We start from the raw sequence: 26,984 nt of genomic DNA, 5'->3' as shown, positions 1-26,984 counted from the left end.
TGATCATTTTCTTCACATGACTGCAGAACATCAGAACTGAAGCACCAACAACATTCTTCTGCCACTGTAATACATCATCTGAGCTTCCAGAGTGTACAAAAATGTCGTGGTTTTCTTTTTTCTTTAAATACATTTTGCAAAGAAAAAGAACAGGAAAAGTGGGGTTTCTTCCCTATTGAATGGTCATTTATTCATTTATTCATCAATGCCTATCTCACAGCAATGAAAACACCCAGAAGTTACCTTCAGAGCAGAGAAAGACCACGAAAAGTCAGCTTTAAACTGGCACAAACCTATATTCACATACAGTCTGTACTCCATTGAGTCCCAGTTGGTGGGAATTCACTGTGAACCCTTTGTTGGGAGAGAAAAGGTGTGTTTCAAGGCAGAAGACCTGTGGCAATGAAACTCTTAGTGACTGTCAGAGCTGACCGGCATCTGCAGTTTGGAAGCATTCGAGGTTATCAATGCCTCAGCCCACAGTTTAATTACTTTAGAGAGAGACAGAGGTTGCCCACATTTTTCCCTTTGGTTCCTTCTAATGAGAGTATTTCCAGTCCAGGCACAAGCAGTTGATCCAGTTTCATCTCTTTTGATTCCTTCTCTGCTTCTTTCCCTCCCTGCAGCTTTGTTTCACCAATATAGGTCAGCACAGGCTGCAGCCAGGCTCAGCTGTTCCCCTTTGCTTCCTTTTGGAGGGTGCAGAAAGGAGCCCACCTTGCAGCACTGCTTCACCTGCTAAAGGCCTGATCATCTTCAAGATATTTGTGTGCCAATTGTCTAGTAAAAGAAAAATTCATTAAATGAATGCATATATGTAAAAAAATAGGATAATATGTATCCTCGCTATCGGCAATTGTCATCACCATCTGGTATGGTTTTCATGCCGTTTGTTCCCAGAAGGAATTTTTGTCGTACCCTGGGGCAGGCCTCTATCAGGGTGCATAAAAAAGTTATAACTTTCAAAATTAGAAAAGGAAACCGCTTCTTCAGATTGTAATTTAAGTTCATTTTGCTTTTTAGAAATAAAGCTAAAGTTGAAATCGAGCTTGAAATCATGAGATGCTTCATGAAGATCTAAAGTTAATACATTGTACTGAAACGGTTCAGATTCATTTAAAAGCTACAGCTTTTTCTTCCAGAGAGAGTCAAGCTTAGGAGAAGCTATTTGATGAATATTTTGCTGCTATGTCATGTAAACTGAGGACTCTCACCTGTCCTGTACCACAAGGGACATGCTTTTTTTTCCTTCTATGTGGTATGAGGGCTGGGTCCCTCAGGGCTGAGAAACACCAGAGGGGATTAAAAAGCCCAGGAAATTGTTCTCTCCTTTTATTTTCTTGGTCAAAAGTAGGTGAGACTGAAAACTTCTGGGCCTAGGTTTTTGGGATGGTCTCAAGCCAGGAGGTGAGTTTCTCAGGTTAGGTATGTGGAGAGATACACATCCACACCATGTCTATCTGCTGCAATTTATTAGGCACCTACAGGTTTTATTACACAGACATGAAAAAAGGATCCATCCTTTCCTGAGAAGAGGCACTTGCACTCCCACCCTCGTGCCAGGTGTTTAATATTTGGCCAAGATCAGGAAGAACGGTGGTTAAATTGAGCCCCCTTCTGCATCACCTGACTCCCTAAGGCACAACTTCACTCTGACAACCTGAGGACTAAAATGTGGGTATGATGGCACCACAGTTGGGAGCATTGAAGACCTGTATGAGGTTTTCTGATCTTCTCAGATCAGAAACTGTGGTTTCCTTTTCAGTTCTTTGGTGCTGGATGAGGTTCATTTGGTTTTAGATATTTATTAATTTTAAACAAAAGGTGTTCTTTGTGCACTTTTTTCTCTATTTGCTCTTCTTTCAGTTTACTTTAATACTATATAATTTTAAAATACTTTTTTTACAATTCAGTTGAATTCCAAATTCCAACCAAAACCAGCTTGAAGTGAACCATGAGAAAGTGCTTAATCATGAAGACTACTATCTGCCATTTTCCACTGAAATAAAAAGTAAATTTAAGAGTGAAGGTATGTGGTACAGTTACTTGCATTGATGCATATATAACACACTCCACTGGACAGCCAGAAGAAATCTGAAATTTAGTGTAAAGTCACATTTCATTGTAAATTAGCAAAATGCAGTATCTATTACTCAGTCAGTATCTGTCTAAGACAGCAAGCAGCATATATGTAAGTGAATAAAAATGGCTGTTAAGTTGTTGATTTTGATCATTCTGAGTTCAGGCTGTTCTATATTGCTTTTAACTGTATTCACTAAAAATAACTGTATTCACTAAAAATCCTGATTTTATTCATACTGTGTCTCCTCCTTCCCCTTGAATGTGCTGTAATCTTTATGGAGTAGCAAGGAGGGAGGAGAACTAGGACAAGTAGTATGGAATTAAGACAGAGGTTGTTTGGGCTTACTGTAATTGTATGCCCTAGCAGTGAAGTAAGCAAGGCTAGAAAATAATCTTCAAAGGGAAGTGATGAAAACTATGTTACTTCATGCATTTATAACTGTACTAAACAAAGTATTTTCAACTGTGCAGGGATAGTTTTTATCATTTTTTCCAATCTTTTCTCTTTTTTTTTTCCTTTTCAAAATTTGACTGTTTTCATCGATTCATATCTTGGTAGAGTTATTTCCACTAGAGGAGGTTTTATATTTCCTTTGTGAATAAAATGTCAAGTGTTAAAAATAGATACTTTATATTTCTGTCAAGGCTTTTTTCTTTTTTTTTTCTTTTCTTTTTTTTCTTTTCCTTTTTTTTAAGCAACACATTCCCTATTGACAGCTGGTGGTTTACTTTATTTTCAGGGAAATCTGGACTCTTTAGGCTTAAAATGAACTGAGGATTGAATTATGAGGAAGTAAAATGTTGATATTCTTAATGTTGCCCTGAACTGTAGAGAAAGAGGATAAGGCTGGAGCTTTTCACATCTTGTTCTGACAGCCTTTTGCAGTGTAATAAGAGCAAGCTGAAATCAGTCAGGCAGTATCCACCCAATCTCTTGTGTTCAAAGCTGTAAAATAATCAAGCATTGGCTTCTATCCAGCGTATCTCCAAGTGTGTTCAGGGTTGAGAGCAAGGCAAACAAAAATTACCCCTCTGTCAGTAGTAACATCCAGAAGCCTCTGTAGTGATTTCTCTGCTGAAAATGTTTATTGCCATGCTGGTCCTCGCAGGGGATGTAGATGCTGGGCTAAATTCTGCTCTGACTTTCAGCATTGTGCATCCAGACCAGCTTTGAGGCACGGCAGAGTTAACTGGGACTGAAAAAGTCAGAGTGAGAACTGGCCTTTTGGCTTTTCTTTTCCATCTACATGTAACCAGATTTTTCAGTCTTTGCATAATTGACAAGGCAAATCTCATCTGCTTGAGGACCTTTCAGAAGAATAAACAAACCTACTGGGCTATACTTATTTCTATTTCCACATGGATACAGAAGTCCAGGTGACAACCTCTGAGTCAAACAGTTGTGGTATTCATGAGAACAAGTCAGAAAATGTGTGTGTACAGATTGGCATAGGGTTAAAAAAAAACAAAATGCGCATGCTGAAAAGATTATCAACAGCCTTAATGACAGCATTATGATGGTGCCAAAGTACCCCAAATGAAATCAAATCCTTTCTTCCTTTGAGCTCTTGAAACACAGCATCAGAAGCAGTCTCTCTCTGAGGAATCTGCAATCTAAACAGACAAGACTGGTGAAGAAAGCTGTAGAGTCTTTGTTTTAAACCTAGAGATTGGGGCACTGGCACTGATTTTCCCAGTGGCACAGATTAAGGGCAAGCACTGCTGGCACTTCCAAGACCCCAAGTCTGGCAATGCATCCCAGTCTCAGACAATCCATGCTGATGCCCTCTCTCCTGCTTGTCATTGTGACCTTGGAAAGGAGACCAAACAAAGTGGCATCTAAACCAGATAGGAGCTGCAGCAACTTCTACTCAGGTCTCTGATCTCAATGACTGGAAGACAATATCCTGATTCTTCTCTGCCAGCCTGGAGGTAGGCAGAGCACCTGTGACCAAAGTGGGCAAGTCCTTCTAGATCAACCCAGCTCCTGTGCAACAGCTGCAGGACTGGGATCCCTCTCTTCTGTTAAGACTGCACAGATGGGTATGATCCAGTCTCTACTCTTCTTCTTTATGGACAGTTTTACTGTTGTCACAGTATTCCTATTTCTTCTCACTCTGAGTGCCTCCTCAGAGACTGCATGAATTTTTAAGATCCTACATATGTCTGGGAGATGGACAGAGCTCCTTCACCTACAATCTCAATGCTGTCCTGATAAGCTCAGCCAGAGTGTCCAGAGGCAGCACAGGGGAGTGAGCAGAGCCTCCATTTCCCCACTGGGCACTAAAGGTGGCTCAAAGACAAGAGCAGGAGGTGGGAACTATTGCCTCCTACTTGCTTCTGCAGCTTTGCTGGAGTCCAGTGTCAATCTTCACATGTGACACGTGCAGCCAAGCTGATTTTATGTAAACATATTGCAAAGAGCAGGTACATGATGATTTTCCTTCTTGCTCTGCTCATCCTTTGTTTCTTTTCCCCTGTCTACAGGGCTTCGCGTAACAAGTCTGAGAAGAAGAGGCGCGATCAGTTCAATGTTCTCATCAAAGAGCTCAGCTCCATGCTTCCAGGCAACACTCGCAAAATGGACAAAACCACTGTGCTGGAAAAAGTCATAGGCTTTCTGCAGAAACACAATGGTAAGCTTTAGTGCTGCTCTTCATGCACTTGCCAGACAGTTACTGTAATATCTTGTTTCCTTCAATGATTATCAGAATGGCTTGAGGGACCTAAAAGTGCCAACTTAAGGTATTTGAAGTTTTTTCCTACCTCATCAAAAAAGATCATTTGCAGACACTGTGCTGCCCAAATCCATCTCCTTGTTTGCTCTTCAGTTGAAGATGACTCTCAACCTGCTAGAGAAGGGGCAAATGGCAGCAGCTGAGAGAAGGACGGCAACAGTGCCCTGGAGCATTCATGAAGAAGACAGATGCTTTGAACAAGAGAGATTTGGGAGCAGAGGGAAGATTCCCTTACTTGAAATTTGCAATATTCTGAGCAGAAGAACAAAGCATTTGCCCCAGTTTCTCTGCAGAAAAAATGCAGAGAAGCAATCTGTTCAGCACCCCAGCTCCTCAGTGAACTGTGCAGGACTCAATTTTCCACGTTGAGTAGAAAACTCAGACCAGAAAATCCCTCCTTTTTTGAAGCTGGCAGCAGCACATTGCATCCAGAGATAGTTGACATGCTTCACCCAGTTTGCACAAGCAGAAGCTACATCCTATGTGCACAGCATACAGTTGCAGTAGTCAAGTTCAGCATCAGAAAGCCAGGAGTTCATTTTTTTAAATGCTTGCACCAGAGACAGTTAAGTCCCTTAGAAATGTACCTTCACAGAGGGCAGAGGAGATTTCTGACCTTGCTGATCTACTATCTTTGGTCTAGTTTCTACTCAGAGGGGGGAATGTGCACTGTGGCTTTCCTGATGCTTTGACATCCACCAGTAGTGGTCAACTGGAATGCTCCTCCCTTGTAAATCAGGGCACTGATTAAAATGGGCCTGGGCCTCTCCTGCTCTGCCCCTATGATGAAGAGGTTTCAGTGGGTGATTGTGGGGAATGCCCCTGGTCCCAGAAAGCATAAAGGGGTCTCACAGGATGATGCACTATGTCACCTGGCTTACCTTGGCTCATCCAACACCTCCTTCCTGCACTCTCTGGAGAACTCTGGGTGTAACAGGAAAGATCAATAAAACTCTTATATCATGACTTGCAACAGAATGGAGTCACAGATGTTGATCTTACTGAGGAAATAATTTTAATGGTTCTGGCATTAGAGTGCAATTTCTCCTTAAATGAATTTTTGACACAGACAAGATAGAATCGTATATTTGTTTAGGTTGGAAAAGATATTTAAGGGCAATGAGTCCAACTGTTAACCTATGGTTTGTATAGGAGGGGATGACCAGGACATCTCAAGGTTTAATAGTTATGTACACTTTTTTTTTTAAATTATAGTAATAACTCACCTTTTTTTTTTTAGCTGCCCAAGGCACAGGAAGATGTGAATATGCTAAATTATAAATCTGAGCAAAGAAAGATCACCTGAAATTTGAAATAAGTGTATAAATGTAGCTGAAGGTCCAAATAATTTACTCCAGAAGGTGCTTTTCCTTGAGAAACAGCTAAATGAAGGAAAGCTAACAGTCACAAATCTTTCCACAGCAATTGGGTCAAAATGTGACTGGGGTTTGTGCACTGGCTAAAAAAAGCAAATGTTATCTATTTTTAAAGCAGATTAGTAGTCACAGAATATAATACAAAGCATCAGCATTTAAAAGTGTTGATTATCCTCAGTGTACTTTGGATCTGGTTTATTGAGTCATGTTCCCTTCCATTTGGTAGGCTAAACCAAGATTTTAGTCATAACAGAGGAGAAGGCAAATTTTCAGATTTTTACCTTCATAAACAGCCTCCTTCATTATAATCCACAGAATCTCCCAAATCTCAAGTAATTCTCTCAACACTCACCATTTCATGTACATTGGCTTTTCCAAGCTACAGATCTGCTGAAAGTATCCTATATTCTGAAACAACTTCAAAAAATCTGATGGACTCTTTTTCCTTAGTCCCCTTTCCAAAGCTGTGTGTAAGACCATGGGGGCTGTGGAGAGTTGCTGTGCTGCCAGTGACATCCCCCAGTAGTGCAGAAAGCAACTCAAATGAGCTGGTAGGAGCAAATGGCTGCATCTCCACTAATATAGCCTGAACAGAGGATTTGATTTCTTTCTTGGTGACAAAAATCACTGGCACTTGTAGAAATTTACTGTCTTTAGTATCATTTTTTCATTTGTGTTTCTCTGGCCAGTATACCTATGTGCTCTGAATGCAGAGCATTGAGTATTACATGCTCTGGAAGTGTTAATCAACAGGATTAATTAAAGTGCTAATCAACAGAAGGTGCTGAAAAGAGAAGAGTCTGTGCTCACCATCCCCTCACTACTAGACCTGAGTGAGGGAACCCTCCTAGAGAAGCAGAATGAGCAGCAAACTACAAAACCAGCTCAAGTTTCTGTAAATTACCCCCAGAATCCTGTCTGACTCAGAGCTAACAGTGCAACCAGCTATCCAGAATGGTCCCCAGTTTCAGTGCAAAGCTGTGAGTTGTTCATCCTGGTGTATCTGCACTCCTCCATGGAAAGCCCTTTGGAGCAAGCCCTTTGCCATGGGGTCAGGATAGGACAACAGTGGGCCAGATCTCCTCTTGGGGCCTTATGGGCTGGCAGCACAGGGGACCCTGCCCTCCAGACAGGATTTGGGATGAGATGCTGGTGCTCCTTTCGTTCTCCTGGGCTACCCTGCACCATGTGGCTGAAGGCAGAGAGAGGGTGGTGGCAGTAGCACCAGTGTAAAGCTGCTGCTAATGCTTGTGATTTGCTCTCCTTTTGGAAAACAGAGCAATAGCTCTGCAGTTTGGGGTCACAGCCCTTTGGGGCTCCTCTGAAGAAGCTTTCTTTCTGTTCTGTTCGGCACAGAAGCTATAGGCTGAAGCCTCTCTAGCATCCTGATTTTGAAGCTGTAAATTGTAAATAGCAATTGGACACATGCTAATCTTTGCCTTGATTTTAATTTCATGCAAAGTGGTTTTATCTTTTGATCAATACCCCTGTAATGCTGCTTGAGATCAATAGCCTTGTGAATACAAGCCCCCACTGAAGTCAGTACAAGTTGACTTGAGTAAAAAATAAGGAAAACATTTCAGGCTTGAAAACTGCAATTTTTGAATACAAAGGTTATTTCTGTCTTTTCCTAGCAACTCATATGTAATATTTCAAGATAGAAGTTAATTTGAATGTTAAAGATGTAAATATTCTCTTTGTCTAGAAGTCTCAGCACAGACAGAGATTTCTGAAATTCAGCAGGACTGGAAGCCTTCATTTCTCAGCAATGAAGAATTCACCCAGCTGATGTTGGAGGTAAACATGCACATACACCTTTCCTAATTTTGTCTAGCACTCACGGAAACGCCCATGCATTTAGAACAAACTGTCATCTGCAGTTCCAAAAGAGGAGGTTTTGGGAACTCTGTATTTGACCATCAAGCAGAGCTGTCACTGGGGTGAAGTCCCCACCTGTTGCTCTTCCCTCTCAGCAGTACCGTTGCGCTGGGCTGCTGCAGCCTGCAGAGCTGTGCAGCAACTCCCAAGAAAAGAAGTTCAGGGCAAAGATTCAAATCACAGGTTATTTTTTTTTACAAACAGAGGTGAGGTAAAGGGCACATGGCTGTTTTTCTCCTGTTCTTGGAAGGAATTGTTAGCATCTAATATTTATGCAAGATTAGCACCTGAAATGCAGTGGTGTCGCATCCCTCTAGTGCTAGGTGCTGAACAAGCAGATAAAGCCTGACAGCTCCTCTTGGCTTGATACAGTTGGTACTTCCACTCTGATTTTCAAGGCCCTTATCAAACATCTCTTGTTCTAGCATTTTCCAATCATAGTTTTTCAATTATAGCATAGGTTCTTTTAATGCTAGCTGGGATTTGAAGGGACGCAATGCAATGGTGTTTATGTAGATTCAAAATGAAAAGCAAATGAGTTGCTAGAATGCATTTTTCTCTCTCAGTAATAGCTAGAACTGCCTTTAGCCAGGGTCTTCTCCTGTACTAAACACAGAGATGTTGCATAGCCCCACAGTGTCCTTTGAGAACAAGCTTCTCCTCCCACAAATGGTGTGAACGTGGCACATGATCCAGGCTCTGGTGATGGGCAGGGAAGGATGTGGGGAACAACTTCACCACCAAGGAGTGGCATAAAGCCGGAGCACGTTGCTGGCTCCCAGAGGCTGGCAGTCCTTTGGCCATTGCAATTTGTTGTGATGAGACTCCCTTGGACTAGTTTTATGAGACACTTTGCTCCCATTGCTCTGACAACCACCCATTTCCATCTCTGTGCACAGGAACTTAACACACATAACTCCTTCAGTTTGCACTGAAATATGTCCCTCAGATAGCAGTAAATTGACTGTTGTTTTGACAGGTTGGGTCTTTGTTGATTCTACTTGTATGCTACACAATTTTAGATTAAAACAATCACTTTTAGTTTCCCAGCTTATAAATCACCTTCTTGCTACTGTGATTTTCCATGCCCTTCAAGATAACATTGGGTATTGGGATGTCCTGTTGTGACAGATGTTCATCATTCCCTGCTATTTTGCCTTTCTAATAATCTTATTTTATTAGCATTTGGACAAGACTGCTTGAAGTTTTTCCCATCCTGTTATTAAAAGATGGATAGGGTTTTTTCTGAGCACTAATTCAAAAGACTCAAGGCATAATTGACTGCAGTAATATATCAGCTTTCCTGAAAATGGCCTTTTCTTACCACATTGAAAAGGCTGTCACCAAATTACAGTGGGCATTAGGCTCTGTTTGTCTGTCTAGGACTGATGCAATAGTAAAACCTTTGAAGATGAAAATTCTCTCTAAATGTTGGAATGTCCAGTTGCAAGTAAATAAAAACAGAGTTATGTATGCACACATTAACTTGATTTTACCACAAAGCTCTGATATGAGTCACTGTGTGTAATTTGCATTGGATATGAAATAAAGACTTGATTTTTTAAAAACTAACAACCTTCACCATAGTAACATGCACGATCCAACTGCCTTGTAAAACCACTGCTCTCTTCTATGGGTTAACAGCTATCATGCTTTTTTAGAAAACAGCTTGAATGTACTGCACTAAAGAAAAACATATTCTCTGCACCTAGATTAACAAAATCAAACTAACTATAGCAGCTGGAGGGTTTTCAGAGATGCTAAACACTCACTCTTCTACTGGGGTATAAGTTATTGACTTGCTTTTCAAAGGATTGAAGCACCAGCAGATTCCCATTGACTTAAATAGTTGTGGGTGCTCAGCATTCTCTGGAAAAAGGAACATATGTTTGTGTCTTTATTCAAGGCTTTGTGTTTTCCCTTTTTTTTTCTTTTTTTTTTTTAACAATTAGCATTTTCCAGTATTCTCAGAATTCTTTCCCTTATTGAAGTCAGCGGGGGGGGAAGGATGTGCTGTGGCTTACAAGATCAACTGCAAGTCTGTCTTGGAGGCAGGCCTGGATTTGTGGTATGGTTTTGTAATGCTGCCGTGGCTCTCTGGTCAGGCTGTTTGCAGTACACCTGTCTCCTGAGCAGGTATGGCCCCTGGAGCATTGTCAAACACTGCTCTGATTCAGCTGTGCTTGCAGGACCTTTGCTGCTCAAGTACTGCTGGCAAAACAGATTCCAGATCAGCGGGGAACTGACAGGAAGGACCCAGACTTGCTCCTCTTGAAGGGTTGGGAGCCTCACTGGTGACTCCCTAATGACCATGGGAAGGTTTTAATATATTATCTGAGCACCTACTGTTGTGTCTTAATTTTTTGAGATGTTCTCCTTACAGTGATCTGAAGATCTTCTAGCTTTATTTCACTCTGAGGAGAATCCCCCAAAAAATTAAGTTAATCTTGCCTTAGATCTCAAAATCCACCTAGGTTTAATTGTGAGCAAAACTTAGCTCAAAACTTGGCAGCTCAGACTAAAGAAGAGACTCACTTTGAAGGTGAAATTGCTCCTGTGCAGAGGGTGGGGATAAGGCTGACATTTCCCTTCAGTCCTGTGAGTGAAGGGGCTTACTACAAGATGGGACCAAAGTGAGGAAGAAACTCTGCAGAAGGGTGAATTTGTCTTGGAATGAGTAATCTAATACCATGACCTTTAAAATAAATCACTCAATTAAAACTCAGGCTAAGGATTATTTGATCATTTGCATTGCTTTTACTTACATGAAAGCCCAGTAATATACAATGTTACATTAATACAAACTGAGATTTATGGGGTTTGCAGAGAAGTACCGTTTTGAGATAGGACTGCATCCTTTCATCGTCCTTTGATATTTACACAGAGCTCAAATGTTCATTTTAATAACTTCCAAGGGATCCAGTCCTAGTCATTTTGCATTATTAAAATGTGTGATTAATTTAAAAACTGAGACATGAAATGTTCCTGTGAGCCCTTTGTTGCTTCAATAGTAGGTTTTACTAGACTACAAAGAGTCTTGTAAAAGTTAAATCAGACTGTAAAATCAGAGAATTACTGTTCTGCAACTTGAGATAACATTCCTACAACTCGATAACAATATGGTGCCGAAGTCAAACTGTTTTGATCAATACATGATGAGATGTCCTGTTTACACCACTCATTCCTATTGAAGCACTCTGCACTTGTCTGTTTTCCTTAGGCATTAGATGGCTTCATTATAGCAGTAACCACAGGTGGAAGCATCATCTATGTGTCTGACAGCATCACACCTCTTCTGGGGCATTTACCGGTGAGTAATTCTGGCACTGCCTTTTCTACTACACGTTGTAGAATTGGGCACTGCACTTGTAGGAGCAGTGTAAAACAGTGCTGGGGGTGGTGTTTTCCTGAAAATGTGGTGAGGGAGTTTGTCCCTGCATTATGCTGGCTGCTGCTGTTGCTCAGCTCTGCACTCTCTCTGTCTGATTCATATCCTTCAGGTTTTTGTTGCTATGAGGCGCTTCAGCTTGAATGGAAAAAGCTCTGCAGGAATAGTCTGGCCAGGGGAGGGACAGGGTGACCTGGCTGATCTTTTCCATCTCTGATTTCTAAGCTAGCAGAGAATAGCACCAGTGCTGCTGGCAGCCCAGTGAGGAGCTTGTTAAGGGCCTTATTCTGCTTCCAGGGAGGTAAAGGACAAAAGCCCCATTTAATCTGGAGTGAGCTGGAGGCTGCTGATAGCTCTCCCTGCAGCTCCCCTGTGCTTTCCCAAGGGGAGCACACTGCTCCCAGGAGCTGCTGGTGGAGCCAGTGCTGGGTGCAACCCTACACCCGTGCAGCGATGCTCAGTACACTCAGCTTCTTTTGTCTGTGTGCTGCTCCAGGAGACACTCCTGTGCTTTGGCTTGGGCTGGAGGAGCAGGGGAGAGGGACCGCTCCAAACCCTGCTCCTGTTGCTAAGGCTGCTCTAGGAGAAATGGCACAATAATTATGGATTAATCCTCACACTCATTTTTAGTACCCTGGTCTCAAATAAATACATGCCCAGGAGAAAAAATTAGCTGCCAAATCATTATTGTACTACCCCCTGCCATGTTCTTAAGAAAATTACAATTCTCTTTCTCTCATTTAGTTTTTCACCAAATATGTGTTATGTTTTCCACCCAGACAAATGTATTTCACAACACTACCTTGCTGGAATAAGAAGGAAAATTATTTTCTTCTGAGACAAAAGAACTTGATGAAAGAGCAGCTCCTGGTAAATGCAAAAATATTGCAACAACAGATTGAACTGAGTCTATCTATTTCAGTTTTCTTTCATCCTCAACAGTTTAGAAGACCAGTACTTGACTGTTTTCTGACATTTTCTTCACTTCAGGGGTGGGAGAGCTCTGTCCTACACACAGGCTGTGGAGTTCTCATACACTTACTGATTTCCATGAAATTTCCTTGTCTTTCATCATTTGGACGTTTCATTGGTATCCCTTTCAAATACTGATTCTTAGTGGAGGTGATAGATCTGCTGAGGGAAAGTATTCCTCTTCAGAAAAACATATTTCAGACCCTGTGCCTGAAGTCTGAAGCCCTGACTGAACATGGATAGATTCAGGTTTACAATTCCTGAGTTGTACCATCAGAACCTAAATTGGTTTTCTCTCCCAAAGACATCCTTTGTGTGATAACCTGACATGGTATCCAGCCCAAAATAAGGATAAAGATGGACATTACTTTTTATTTGCATAGAAGCAGCACAGGGCAGTCCAAGTCAGGGACCAGCCTGGCTGGGTTGGAGGTGGAGCAGACCTTCCTGCAGCTGCTGGAGTGGTAATGGTTAACAACAGCCCCACCAGCCCACACATGCAGAGGAAGCATCCCAGAGGCCATAACTGAGCAAGGAATAAAGGCCTCTGCCTGCCCCAGCTTGGCAAATCTCTGTGGCCATGGGCAGGGGCCCAGCTGAGGGTGCTTCTAGGTGCACACTGGGTATTTTAGTCCTCTGTTGCCCTTGCCATTTGTTTTTTTTTAAGTTTTAAAACTGATCAGAGTGCTATCTGGAAAATCTATGTGCCTTATTTTGTTTACCTCGAGGATCTATTTGTAAGCTAAATTCAGTCACTGTTTGAGGGACAAAGTACCAATTCTTTCTCCTCTGTGACAACAGGGAAAAAATACTCTGAAAATCTTCTGCTTTGTACAATGAAAGGAATGCAAAACTGTGCAGAATGCAGAGCAGGGCTCTCTGAGGGCTCCTGTTAAGAAAACTGATGTATTTTCTTTCATTAAAATCATGAAAGTTCCAGTGCTGAGAACAAATATATCCGGTTCTCTTTAACACAGCTTCCCGTACTTCCATGGAGAATTTTCAAACACAAACTTCCCCTGTTGTAAATCTAGATGTTTTTTAATGAGGTCTGGAGACTACTCATAGGGTTAGTTGAGATGGAGAGGTCAAGCTCACATGGTAAGGATGACTCTTAACTGAAGTGAACTCATTGAAATCTGATCACAACTCAGCATTTGCCAGTCAGATGGTACACTGTGACTCCAGGAATATGCAGTCTCTTGAGAAGGGTCCTCCCTGTCCCTTCTTGCCTGCTTTTGCAGAAGGTCCCTGGCAGGGTTGAGATTTCTCCTCAGGGGTGACCCAGTGAAACTCAAGGAGCTGCTCTGCTGTGTTGGGTGCTTAAGGCAAACCTCAGGGTGGAAGAATCCAGGACGTGGCACCTTACAGTGTGCAGAAGTTAATAATGCTGTGTTGCTGTTACAGGGCAGCAGTGGGAATCAGTACAGGACATACAGGTTCATACAGGGGCCAAATCCCAGCACACCAGTGCATAGCCGTCTTTATTTCTTGTGTTGATGGGAAAGAAATCTGTCTCATTTGCAGCCCTCCACCATCCCTTTCCTAGTCACCATGTTTGCTTAGATCCTTTGATTTTTTTTCTCCCTGCAGCTAGAATTTTTCCACCTAACCACTACCCCCACCCCACAATAAAAGCAATGAAATTATGAGTTCCATTCTGGAGTACAGCTGTTTTGTTGAAACTGCACAAATATTTTAACTATGCATCCCATTATTGCAGAACTTGATGTATTGTGTTTAGAACAAACCAGCATCCATGTAGGCAAAGGTGTTCTTTGCCTGCCTTAGCTTTCAGGAGTAAATACTCCAAAGCTTTGCTTAGCAGGATCCATAGATTTGAAGATGCAGAGTAGATTCCAGGCTTAGCAGCATAACTGTGCATTAACATAGTCCATCTAACAAGTCTACCCACAGTCATTGTAGTTTATCTTTTGTCTGCTTTGCCTATCTCATTCAGCAATACTCTGGCTGTCTCAGTCAGTGGCAAAGAACTGCTCACTGCAGAATAATTAGACAGAGCTGCAAACCATTCCCCTCTAACTGATCCATTTTTATCACTGATGGTCAAATTTTGTCAATATTATCAGGTCAGAAAAGACCTGAAAAATCATCAAGTCCAACCTTTGACCTAATACCACCATGCCCACTAAACCAAAGTGCAATGCCCACTCATTTTTTGAACTCTTCCAGGGATGGTGATTCTGCCCACTTTCCTGGGCAGCCTCTTCCCATGCTTAATCACTCTGCCATGAAGAAATTTTTTCAGATGTCTAGCCTGAGCCTCCCCTGCTGCAGCTTGAGTCCATTTCCCTTTGTCCTGTCACTGGTTGCTTGGGAGAAGAGACCAACCTCCACGTCACCACAACCTCCCTTCAGATAGTTTTAAGAGTATAATAAAGTCTCCCCTGAGCCTCCTTTTCTCCAGGCTAAACAATTCTAACTCCCTCAGCTGGTCCTTGTAAGACCTGTGCTCCTGGCCCCTCCCCAGCTCTGTTGTCCTTCTCTGGACACACTGCAGCACCTCAGTGGGAGATGAATTGAGCAGCCCAGAACTGGATGCAGCATTTGAGGTGTGGCCTCACCAGTGCTGAGTACAGGGCACAATCCCTGCCCTGCTCCTGCTGGCCACACCATTGCTGACACAGGCCAGGTCACCATTGGCCTTCTTGGCCACCTGGGCACTGCTGGCTCATGTTCAGCTGCTGTGGACCAGCACCCCCAGGTGCTTTTCCACGGGGCAGCTTCCCAGCCTCTCTGCCCCCAGCCTGTAGCACTGCCTGGGGTTGTTGTGACCAACTTTGCCTTGTTTGGACCCTCATACAGTTGGTCTCAGGTCTTTCCAGATCCAGTCTGTCCAGATCCCTTTGCAGAGCCTATCTGTTTCACCACCTACCTTTTTGCCATGGCATCAGGTGTCTGCTCTTTGAGTCTGGTGCAGAATTAGCTATGAATAGCTTGCTTGGCATTTTCTACAGTTCCAGTGAGACAGTGGGATATTTGCTTCCATCTCTTTGTTTGACTTAGCAATGTATTCTGGATTGACATATTGATTGAAAAGCATTGTTGAAGTCTTGATGTGTACAAGATCCAGAAATTCTGTCCTGTGCACTGTTTTACTGGTGTGCCAGACCTCTGCAAGAGATGAGAGTTTGGAATTGGAGCTTGGTCACAGTATGGAGACAAAAGGTTTCAGTTAGAGGAGTGGTGATGGCTCACATCTAGTTTTCCTGCAGTTACTGCAGAGTAGATGGGAGACTAATTAACCTGGTGGTATCATTATCATTTACAGGAAAAAAATAATTTCTGAGATTACACCTAAGCTTTGAACAGAATTTACCAGTGCAGTTTCCTGTCAAAGGCTCTCTCTTCATATGCACAAAAAAAATTACATGAAACAATGTACTATATTTTGTGAAGTATAGTATGTGTATATAGAAGTGTGTATGTAAGTATTTATATGTACATAAAAAACCTTTATCACAAACTGTATCAGTAGGATTCACATTACTAAGATATAAACTAAGGTCACAAAAATAACTTTTGAGTATTCTTCACAACATATTCAAGTAATGAGCATATATAATACTTATAACTGAATCATCTAAGGTGATATATTCTTGTTAAGGTGTGTGTATAAAGCATAGCACTGATTTTTAAAGTCTGCTCAATGAGTTTCACCACTCTAAACAGGAATTCCACACAGAAAAGCTAGCATGAATAGAAAGCAGATGGAAGCCAAAGCACAATCTTACACAATTAGATGATGGTTAATAACTTGCCAGTCTCATACAGAGCTTACATGTTTTCAGCATGACTGTACAGTCTGATAGAAGCTGCTCTGATGACACACAAAGCTGTGTCAGTGTGCCAGCTCAGCCTGAGGTAGTCTCAAGTGGGACAGATGTAAGTTGATGCCATTGGAGGGTCACTTTCTCTCAGGCTTCCTTTCAGATGCACTCTGTTGGGTTAGTCACCACACTGGGCATAGGGAGACCTTCCTCTTGGCAGCCCATGACATACTTGTTCTTGTCTCCACCCTGAGCCAGCCATGGCCTTTTGCACAAATCCATCTCTTCTTTCCGTTCCCAAATCTCAGTTCCTAGATGTTGGATGGATTTCTGGTTCAAGCCAGCTGATCATGGGGCTGGAGGCACATGGATATTCAACTCATGGCTGGCCAGAGGGAGGACTTGGTGGCACTGTGAAGTCCCCCTCCCAGGAGACTAACTGCTGTAAAGTCATGTCCAGATGTGGAAGTCCTCTTCTCCCTGCTCCCACCTGCCAGGATGCAGGAAGTGGGGAACCAGACCTGCCACCCCAAGGGCATTTCCCAGGAGCTGAGGGGATTCCCCCAGGAAGGGGCTTGATCTGGGACTGACCTGGCTGACTCAGGGTGACTCTCAGCCTCACTGCTCCTGCAAGTCAGGCTCTTTCAGGGAGAGAACAAATCCCAGGGATCCACAACAGGCTGGCGCATGGAGCTTAGTATCACTATGGGGAGCCAGACACCCTTTTCCAGCCCTCTCCCAGGTCTCATCATGTAATTGCATCGACATACCTGCTGCATCTGATGGTCTCTGAGAAACATCAAATATTGCTGATTGCTGAGACTTAATCTGATGACCAGCCCACAGAGAAGTGGCCACTCAGTTTGTCCAACAGGTTCTCCCTCTGTTTTAGAGTACCTGGAAATCAGTGAGGAAACTCCTGTCAAATGCCACAGGCTTTGTACCACAAATTGTTGCACATCTCTGCAAGTGTTGCTTGTTGTGATATTTCTGTTTGTCTCAAAACTTATTTCTCTTTGCAGTGTGATGTCTTGGATCAGAATTTGTTAAACTTCCTCCCAGAACAAGAACACTCAGAAATTTATAAGATGTTATCTTCTTGTATGCTTATGACAGATTCTGCCTCATCCGATTACTTAAAAAGTAAGTTTCATTTTATCTTCTCTAGTAAATGAAAAAGCACAGGCAGGATAAAAAATTTGCTCCCAGAAAGAGTTTTTTATGTGATGTGCAATAAAAAAATTAGGTTCATAGCCTTTCAAAAAGATCTTGCCACCTGGAATGACCCTTTGGTTCTATTTTTAAATGAAACTCTTTGCCTTTATTTTACTAGGCTAAGACTACTTGCAGTTATGTTAATTATTAAATATCATATCATTTGAGACAGCTAAGGAAAATAGGTTAGCTGATGGAAATTGAGAGTTCGCCTGAGACAAATCACATCTTAATTGATATTTCAGCCTGTTCAAGTAAGATGTTGTTCAGAGATCAGCTAATGTGGCGTACTTTTGGTTTGCCTTACAGTCAAAAAATACCTCTAAAACTATTGTAATTCTTTTTCCAATTGAAATTTGATTTCCTTGGAAATGTTTTTACTTCCTCAGCCTTACTCACTCTAGGAGGTAAGATGCAGAAAACCAAAAATGACACAATAATGTAAGATGTACAGCTGCCCAATCTACTGTATCGTACAAAACCTGCAGCTGATAGCTAATATGCCAGAGTTAATTTAATAGATGTTTTTAGGTAATTAAGCATAGTTTTCCAACACAGAATGTAGAACAGCTGTGAGTTGTGAGGAGCCTAAATAGATAAAAGCAGTAAGTGAAGAACCCAGTTCTCTCTGTGGCTGCACTGAGGCTGTGGCTGTGTAACTCCTGTGATGAGGTGGTGTTAGAGAAGGGCAAGCCTTCAAAGCTGTCCCCAAGCTGCAGGCACGCCTGGGCACAGTGCTGAGCAACCTGCATCCCTGCAAGGCTTTCTTGCAGAGCCTCTGCTCCTGCAATGTATAGCACATTGGTGTTTGAGACTCCTGACAGGTAACAAGCTGCTCTTGTGCTGCCAGTTGCAAGATTGGGGTTGGAAGACACCATTGGTTGTGTTTAGCTGAAATAGTATATTTATTTCTTCTTCTTCTTCTTTTAACAATCCAGCTGACAATGAACTAGAGTTTTATTGTCATCTTCTGAGAGGAAGTTTGAACCCAAAGGAATTTCCAACATATGAATACATAAAATTTGTAGGAAATTTTCGGTCTTACAGCAATGGTAAGCTTTAATTGTTGTATAAATGTTCCTTTAGCTGTGTAAAATAAAATTTAAGTATTGCTCCATTGAACAAGACAGGCTTTTAACTGACAGAACTATTTTTAACATTACGGGATAAATTTTGCTTCTCACGGATCTCATGGCTGAGTTGCAATAGCTGGATGAATACATGTGATGAGTGAAATTGTGTTAGTTGCTTTTGTTACTGCCCTTCACTTGCAGTGATCCTGGACTCGGGGTAAGTTTGCAAATAATGACAGGTTTAGATGAGGGTTTATTTGTGCTCACTGATACTGTGTGCTAAGGCCCCACCTATTAGCAAAATTATAATCTTGCTGCCTTATCTGCTGGTTTACTTTAAACACAAATTCCGTGCCAGAACTGATAACCTAACAAATCTGTCTTCTTACCCTTCTCTGCAAAATCCTGGGGAAAGGCAGCAGTGCCATGTTTCATCAGAATGGCTGAGGACACTGCCACCCACCTCCCTCTCCAGCTGCCATTTTGCATTCCTCTCCAGCACTGCAGAACCCACTACTCTCCAAAAAAAAGGGAAGACATGCAGTCAGCATAGTCACTAATGCACCACAGTCAGTCCAGGGAAACCATCTTTCAAAGGGTGAAGAGCAGATTTCCACCTCACCCGTTCTCTAACAAACAGATTGCTGCACGGCCATTAGTGTCAGAAATGAAATACTCTTTTATTCCTTTCCTTCTTCTGCCTGCCCAAGTTTGCTTTAGTTACTTGCCTGACTGAACTCCAGAGTGGCATTTCCAAAGTTGCTGGTATTGTTCCAAATAGGTCATCCTCTGCAAAAAAATTCCCCACCGTGCTTTCCAAAAACTGCATGCCACGCTGTGAAAAAAAATGTCCCTGTCCCCATTTAACTTTCTGTTTTTGCTCCACATGACTAGAATAGAAACCTACGTGCAGGATGGAGATATGTATTTCTTGTTTGGTGCCATCTGATTTGAGGCTCTATTTGTATTGAAAAATGTAGCTGCCTGTATGCTTTCTAGTTTGAATGAAGTGAAATGCGCCTGCCTGACAGACGCGCACACCAAGCTGTTCTGTTTTCTAGAGCAGAAACCGGATTTCAGGTGCTGACTCATAAGGATACATTTCTACCAGGGGAATTTCTGATCCATTTTCTTCAAGGATTTTCAGCCCTTTATTTTAGTCTGACATTAATATTGCCCCCTTACCCGTTAGTATTTCACATCCCAGCTATTTCATCAGTGGCTATTTCTCAGAAAAATGATAAAACTTACATTACAGCTATCTTCCCTAGCTTAATGCATAGAAACTAAATGGGAACATATTGATTTCAGAAGACACCAAATCATTTTCCAAAGACCCCATCTTAATAGCTTTCAAACAAGTCATGTGCTTTCTTCTTCACATTTTTCCCCCTTTGTGCCACTTTTTTCTAAATCTTCACTTTATTTTGTCTCTTCCACTTTCTTCCCGTCTCTGCTGCAGCCTGACCCTCTGGTTGACAGGGAGGGGCAGCCTTACCTGGCTCTGTGAGATGGTGCCTCCTGGCCCCCTTGCCATCTGACTTTAGTTTTGCCAGTACAGTGCAGAGCCTGATGGAAATGCCTCACCAGTGCATGTCCAGCACTGCTCCCCTTTGGCTGGGAGTCACCCCCATGGCTGCCTTCCAGCAAAGGTGGAAGTGAGTGTCCTGGACTCACATGTAGCAGCAGCAAACTGTTTGCTTGGGAGCTGATAGCCTTGGCTTAGAGGGTGAGCAGCCAGAGGAGGGTGCAGACCCCTGAAGTGGCTGTCCTTGGATCCACTGGGCTCCTTGCACCAGCCTGCTGCACCCTGAGCAAGGCACAGGAGAATCAGCTCAAATGAGCGCCATAGGAATGCTCCACCCTTTGGGGAAGCCACCCAAGGGCTGGGGGCAGGCACCTGTGCTTTGGCACAGGGACTTGTGGCACAAACAACTCCAAGCATCTGGTGGGTGCAGGGGTGGACTGGGTTCCTGCCTCTGCTTGGCCCACAGTTACCAGGCACCGTCCCCCAGCCCATGCTCCTCAGGGCTGTCACCTGTTGGGCCTGACAGTAATTGCCCTCTTTTCCTCCTGTTAAATAAATGCCCATTCTCCAGTCATCCATCCTCCAGGTGTGAGGCCAAGTGGGCAAGAGAGAAAGTGGTGAGAAGGGTGGTGGGAGAGACATATCACTCAGGGCAGCATTTGTCCTATATGCATAGGATCAGCTGGCCCCAAAGCCTGCTTTTTGGAGGTGTTTGTGAAGGAAGGATTCTAAGCTAAAGATAAGAGTTAGCTGGGGGAGAAAGACAGAAATTGCAAATTAGGCTTAATTAGCAGGAGACATTCCTTATGAATGTATTGAAGAATGTTTTTCCCTGTAGCTTTTCACAGCAGTGGAAGTGTGAGCATGTTTTTACACATGGGAGACTGATACAGGATGTTCCTTAAATACAAATCCTGCCATTCCTTTTTAGCCACCCAATGCAAACTCCTACCTTTGTTTCCAATGGTTTGCTGAGCATACTCTGAGCCCACTCAGCCTGCATGTTCCTGCCACAAGGATGCCAGAGCCTCTATGGCCAGGGAAGTTCTTTTTTCCCTGGGCAGATTATATCCTGTCAGGATACTTAGCTATTCTGTTGTCATTAATGTAGAGTCATAGCAGGAGTAAATCTGTCTCCATTCCTTCTCATTTAACCTTTGCTGATGTTTTTAAGAACTGTTAGGTCCTACTTCACCCTCTTTAACAGAAATGTCACTATCTTTATTCTACTTCCACATAGCCTTTTATGTAATCTTTTTTGAATTATCATCTCCTTAGGCTTATTTTATTATTGTTCATTGTTCATACAGTGTTGGTGCTTGGGGCAAGGAGGTCGTGCCTGTGAGTCCCCAGTCACCTTGCCCCCCTCCCTCCTCCCTCATACCTTCCCCCTTAATCTCATTGTTGACTTCTGGCTGAGAACATCATATAGGGATGGGTTTGAATGGATTAATTTGAAGGATTGCAGCTTAGAAAGCCAGTTAGGGGCTTAGCTTCTCTCCCTAACTTTAATGGGAGCTCTGAGGCTTTAAAGGCCGTCATACTGAGATGCCAAAGATAATTTTTTTCATGCTGAAGTAGGACAAATACCTGATATCTGCCAAGGTGACTTGTCACCAGAATTGCTGTCAGGGAGCCAGATCACACACAATCTGCATCGAACCCATGCTACTCCCACAGAGGAGCAGTCACTGGCATCTTTGCTGATCCCAGAAGAGGCAGGGACATGCATGTACAGGCCCAGAAATTGCCCAGGAAAGCTCTCTCAGTTCACAGCAGGTATTCTGTCTTTCAGGAGATCACTGTCTCTGGAGTTCCTAGGGTCAGCTACAGCTGTGGGCTAGAGGAGCTACACAGCCCAGTGCCAGGGTTAGCAAGAGCATGCACACTTTGAATTGGTCCTGAGGAATCTGTACTCCTCAAACCCTACTGCAGAGCATTTCTGCAGCTGTATCTGCACCAGGGATGTGACATGAGCTGCCTGCACATGAGAGAATCCCCATTGCACTGGCTGTGCCCAAGTGAGAGCAGCTGACCAGCAAGACAGCAGTGCAAGCTGTGCAGAGTGCTGCATGAGTCACTGCCGTGCTAAATCAAATACAAGAGATTTGATTTTCCATTTGGGAGGATTATATAATCATCATTAATTAAGCTTCAATGAGAAAAGGAGGGCTGTAACCTGATGTGAAGATTCAGTAGTCCCGTGAGAGGAAAGGAGGTGGCCCATGGGCCACTCAGACGACGAAGGTGGAATTCCTTTTTGCTTCTGTGAGAAATGCCTACTTGCTGTCAGATCATCAGGGTTGTTTGTGGTTTATTTGTAAATAGGAACTCTGTCCAATATTTTTATATATTTCAGGTTCTGGGTCTGTAGTCCAGATTTTAACGAGAGTCATGAAGGGAGCTCACATCTGAGAGAGCCAATTGCATCACTGTACCTATTAACCTGTAGTACCTGATAAGAGAGAGAGTCATATCAGCATCACCAATGAATAAAACAGTGGCTCTCACCCAGTCTAGCCTGAGGGCTGAGGGGGAAGGCAAGTAATGAAGGTAACTCTCCCCAAAAGTCCAAGGAAGTGCTCAGCTCCAGTATAAAATGTCAGATCGAGTGAGAATACATTATTTTACAAAGCCGCTTAATAGCTCACTCAGATAAGAAATGATAAGATGGGTTGGATTTATTCCTCCTGTGAAAATTGTTTGTACATTTGTAAACACACAAAGATCTCTCATAATTATATATCCAAATATTGGCTCTGGTATCCTCTTTCTGAAGTGACACACTTGCTTAAAAACTCCTGAAAGGGACAAAAACAGTCCTCCCTTTCAAAGAGTTAATCAATATTAAAAAGGACCACCAGCATCTTTTAAGTGATAGATCTGTCCTTTCATCCAAAATCCCTGAAGCTTTTCTCTTGAAGAAGTAGATAAGCATTATGTGAAAAGAGTTCCTAATCAAGTAATGTAATATTATAGTGGAATTTAAAATTGTGCATTTTTGTTCCCAATTACATGGAAACTCAGGAAGTATCTGGTTACTGAATGCTAATAATGGAAGATACTCTACTGTTAGCTGATACATCTCTCAGATACAATAATAAGCATCAAGAAAATTACTATGTTGAGGAGGAAAAAAGTCTTAACTTTCAGAAAAATTAATTGCATCTGAATTAATTTTTAAAAAAAGTAAACAGTTCATACAGAAGATACATTGATCTTTAGGCTCTGTAAGTATATGCTGAAACATCTGAAACAAGAATAATTCAATCCAAAATGAATATTTTGATCAGAACCAACAGCCCCATATTATTATTTGCTATTAACAATATCATAGAAGCCACACCTAACAATATGCAGCATTCATGCTTGGCTCTCTCTGCAAAGAAAAGACACCATTCCTGTTCTAAGGAATCTACTTGGGATTCATATCACACATATCATACCATTCATATCATTCAACACAGGATGGCCAGGGGAGAAACAGGAGGAGGAAAGAGGAGAGAGTAGATCAAAGTGGACAGGTGATGTATGGACAGTGTCACTGTTACTCATCTACATATCTACTGAGAGCAGTCTGGCTTGCCACCAGCACTTTAGATTTCTTCATTATATCTGGTAATTGCCAAATATTCTGTTCATCTGAGGCCTGAATTAATTTATATGAAACAAATTTGAGTTTATTCTGGTCTGTTTGGCTTGTATTTTTGAAATCACTGTTCAGTTTGCTTGACAGTCACTAAGACTGGTTCTTTAAATATTAACATCTCTTGACAAAGTAGGAAGGAGGGATTTCTTCTTTCAAATGGCATAAGCAGGAGGTTTGCTATCTTAGGAAGATTATGTTTTACACATTCCAAGCTGAAGTAAGATGACCGAGCAACTGACTGCTGTACTATTATTAACTGAATAAAGTGGCATCTGGGGTTTTTAAAACATGTTTTCATTCACTTCATATGGCATGATTTCTCTCCCTAAGGATAAAAATCCTTTTGTCTGTAATAGTGAAGGGCTTAGTTCCTTTTGTACATTATTTATTTGTAACATTCTGTTCCAAGTGTTCTGGTCTTCAAAAAAATTAAAAATAAACAAAAGAAAAAAAACTAAGATCTCTGTATAGGTAAATCAGTTTCTTTGTGTCTTATGAGATACTTGCAGGTATTTAATACTTCTACAGAATTATTTTGTGGTACTCTAGGGGCAACAGGCATGATAGGTAACCACAAAAATGATTAAAATTCACGCTAAGGAGCATCAGCTAGCTGATATATATGAAACAACTGTTTCACCTTTCTGATTATGTATTTAGCTTTGTCACATGGCCTTCAGATTCCTTACTCAAGATATTTTGTCCTGATTATTTAATTGTGAAATACACAGGCCTTCATTTACCCAAGCTCACCTGTTTATGGCCAGCCTAACATTTCATTAGGCATCATCTGACAAAAGCACTCCAAGCCCTATATTTGACTGATAAATCTTAATATCTGCATAGCCTCAGGCTTGATCCTATATTTTCTGTTCCACTGGTTTTCTGTGGTGCTCTCAGAAAGTTCACTACTGAACTTTGCTACCTCAAGATGTGTTTCTTTTGAAGAGACTTGGAGAGTCATAAGGTATGATTTTTCAGAAGGCTTTTTTAAAAGGTTATACCAGGATTGTAATTTTTTTAAAAATTCATCTAATGACCTCTTTTTTTAACTACACTTCAAGATTCATTAACCAAAAAAGGCTGAAATTCACTGACCAGCTGCAAAAGCAGAGCAAAGCAGGCTGTGCAGATAGAGCTGTGGAAAGAAAAGATACCAACAACCGAAGTCAGGCAGCAAAGTAATTCAGAAGCAAATGTGAGTGGTTTTGTCCTTTCAGTTATTGTAGTTGTCATTTTCAGATGGAGATGTACTTGACAATGTAGTGGCTACCTGCCTGCATCATTGAGGCTTCAATGCTCTGGACTTTGTCAAAGGCAGCTGAGTATGAGATGGCACAGTAGCTGTTCAAAGACAGGATAACATCCAGCCAGGCCAGCTGTGTCTCATCTCTTTGGGCTTATTCATTCACTGCTGCTTAAGTTCATCATTTCCAAATGTTGTGAGGAAATCCCAAATTACTGCCTAACTATCCTACACAATAATTATTACCCTCTTACTACTGCATTTACCTGTTGGAAATAGAATCCTATTTTGTAAATGCCACATTCAGGGATGTATTCTGCTGCCTTTTGGGAATATATCTCAGGCTTGTGGCTGTTTACATCCAACAGCTGACATAAAAAAGCCATCTGTTCTCTTTGGTGTGACTCAGTCTCCACTTCCTTCTACAACTGGTGTCATTTGCAAGCCCATGGTTTGCTAACTAGGTTAACTTATCATACCTGTATTTCAGAGGCCTAATGTGCATATCTTGATTTCATGTCTTAGAGCCCAGACTGCAAGAATTTGCTACTGACCTTGGCTATTAAAGAGAGAAACAGCCCCACTGACTTCAAATGTCTCAACATACTACATAGCAAGCTCAGAAGTAACTTTTCACAGTGTCTGTAATGCGGGTTTATAGCATTCCCATTAATTTTTAAACGGGACCAACTACAGAAATCAACAGACTTGCTCAAAATACTAATATCAGAGATGGATCAATAACTCTTTACTTAGGCTACTCATGTGTCCTGTAGAACTTGTCTTTTTTTCAACATTTTGTGTTAATAATCACACAGAAGCCCACATACATACACATAACTCCAGGATCAGAATGGGAACACGTATTCCTAGGGAGTCCCGAGAGCACGTGTGCTCTGCTGGTGAAAGGAGGAGAATTTTGCCCATAGTTTTTCTCTCTATATCCAGTTAGCCATGCCCTCCAGTCTATAAGAGAGGACTTGATCTCTGGAGATGTTCACATCTGTGCTATCTTCTCAGATAAAGAACCTTTCTCTTCCTTTTTGGTGTAATATATATTGTACCTGCAGTGGCCTAAACCATTTAATCACAGGTGTGAATTCCACTCAGAATACTTTCTTTTCTGTCTCATACCCTGTTATCCTTGCATCAATATTTATTCTAAGGCTTTTAATAGGTTGAATTGGGTTCCAAAAGCACATGTGATCACTTGAGACTTCTTCCATCTCTGCAATTTGTGGCAGTGAATGAAATCCCAGTGCAGAAGCACCCCAGGATAAAAATGGCTTATCTTCTTTCCATATAGATACAAAGCTCTTCAATTTCACAGTAATGCTTTGCCCTGTGCAGAAGAGCCAAACTGTCTGCAACTTCATGAAGGTGGATGTAGGGGCCTAATAGTAAGGAAAGAGAGTTTCATATTAGTTTTAATCCCTGTTAGCATGAAATTAGCTCACATTGGTGAACTCTGGCTGCTAGCTAGGACCTTCTCTGCCCTTATGGGAGAAAGTCAGCTAGGCAGGGCAAGAATCCAGCCCACTTCCCACTGCAGCCTGGCACGCTGTTTTCTTTCATAGCTGTGGGAGTGGGATTACCATCTCTAAACTTGAACTTGGAGGAATAATTTGCATTATGTCATTCTAACATGGGACTGTGGGCTGGTTTTCAGCAACACATCCTTTTGGCAATGCAATCTCTGTGGCAGGAGGTGCTAGTGGGCTCTGAAAGCAGCTGAAGCCATGCAATCATGAAAGACACAGGTGAAAAGCATATACAAAATGTGTAACCACATCACATCCAGTTTTTCCCTCTGCCCAGTGTTGGAGGACACAGCAGGCCCTCTGCAGACTTGCCAGATGTGCCCATCTCCGGAGGCCAGTGCCATACATGGGGTCCCTTTTCTTCTTCTTTTAAACAAGGAGAGCTTGAGCATACTGGGGACAGTTCTTTCCATGCAGAAGGGGAAGGCATTCTTCAGCAGCCAAGAATCACAAGCATCCTCCTGATAGTTTGATGAAGCCTCCCTGGCTGTGGGCCCTGGTGTTCTG

General features: G+C 42.2%; 1 protein-coding gene across 4 annotated transcripts in view; it reads left to right on the top strand.

Moving 5' to 3' along the window:
- NPAS2 (neuronal PAS domain protein 2) overlaps nucleotides 1-26,984 on the top strand; it is a 105,858-nt gene that overhangs the window by 52,367 nt on the left and 26,507 nt on the right. For all 4 annotated transcript variants that reach the window (XM_071430796.1, XM_071430795.1, XM_071430794.1 and 1 more), the window contains exons 3-7: nucleotides 4,570-4,718; nucleotides 7,902-7,993; nucleotides 11,295-11,384; nucleotides 17,248-17,368; nucleotides 18,379-18,492. In XM_071430796.1, the coding sequence (XP_071286897.1) occupies nucleotides 4,570-4,718; nucleotides 7,902-7,993; nucleotides 11,295-11,384; nucleotides 17,248-17,368; nucleotides 18,379-18,492 (566 nt within the window). The remainder of the gene's footprint in view (nucleotides 1-4,569; nucleotides 4,719-7,901; nucleotides 7,994-11,294; nucleotides 11,385-17,247; nucleotides 17,369-18,378; nucleotides 18,493-26,984) is intronic.

This window comes from Agelaius tricolor, unplaced genomic scaffold (assembly GCF_023055355.1).
Source record: "Agelaius tricolor isolate 1412-34295 unplaced genomic scaffold, bAgeTri1.0.p SCAF_7, whole genome shotgun sequence".
In the NCBI taxonomy this organism is placed as follows: Eukaryota; Metazoa; Chordata; class Aves; order Passeriformes; family Icteridae; genus Agelaius; species Agelaius tricolor.
This window is presented reverse-complemented; position numbering and strand designations above follow the sequence as displayed.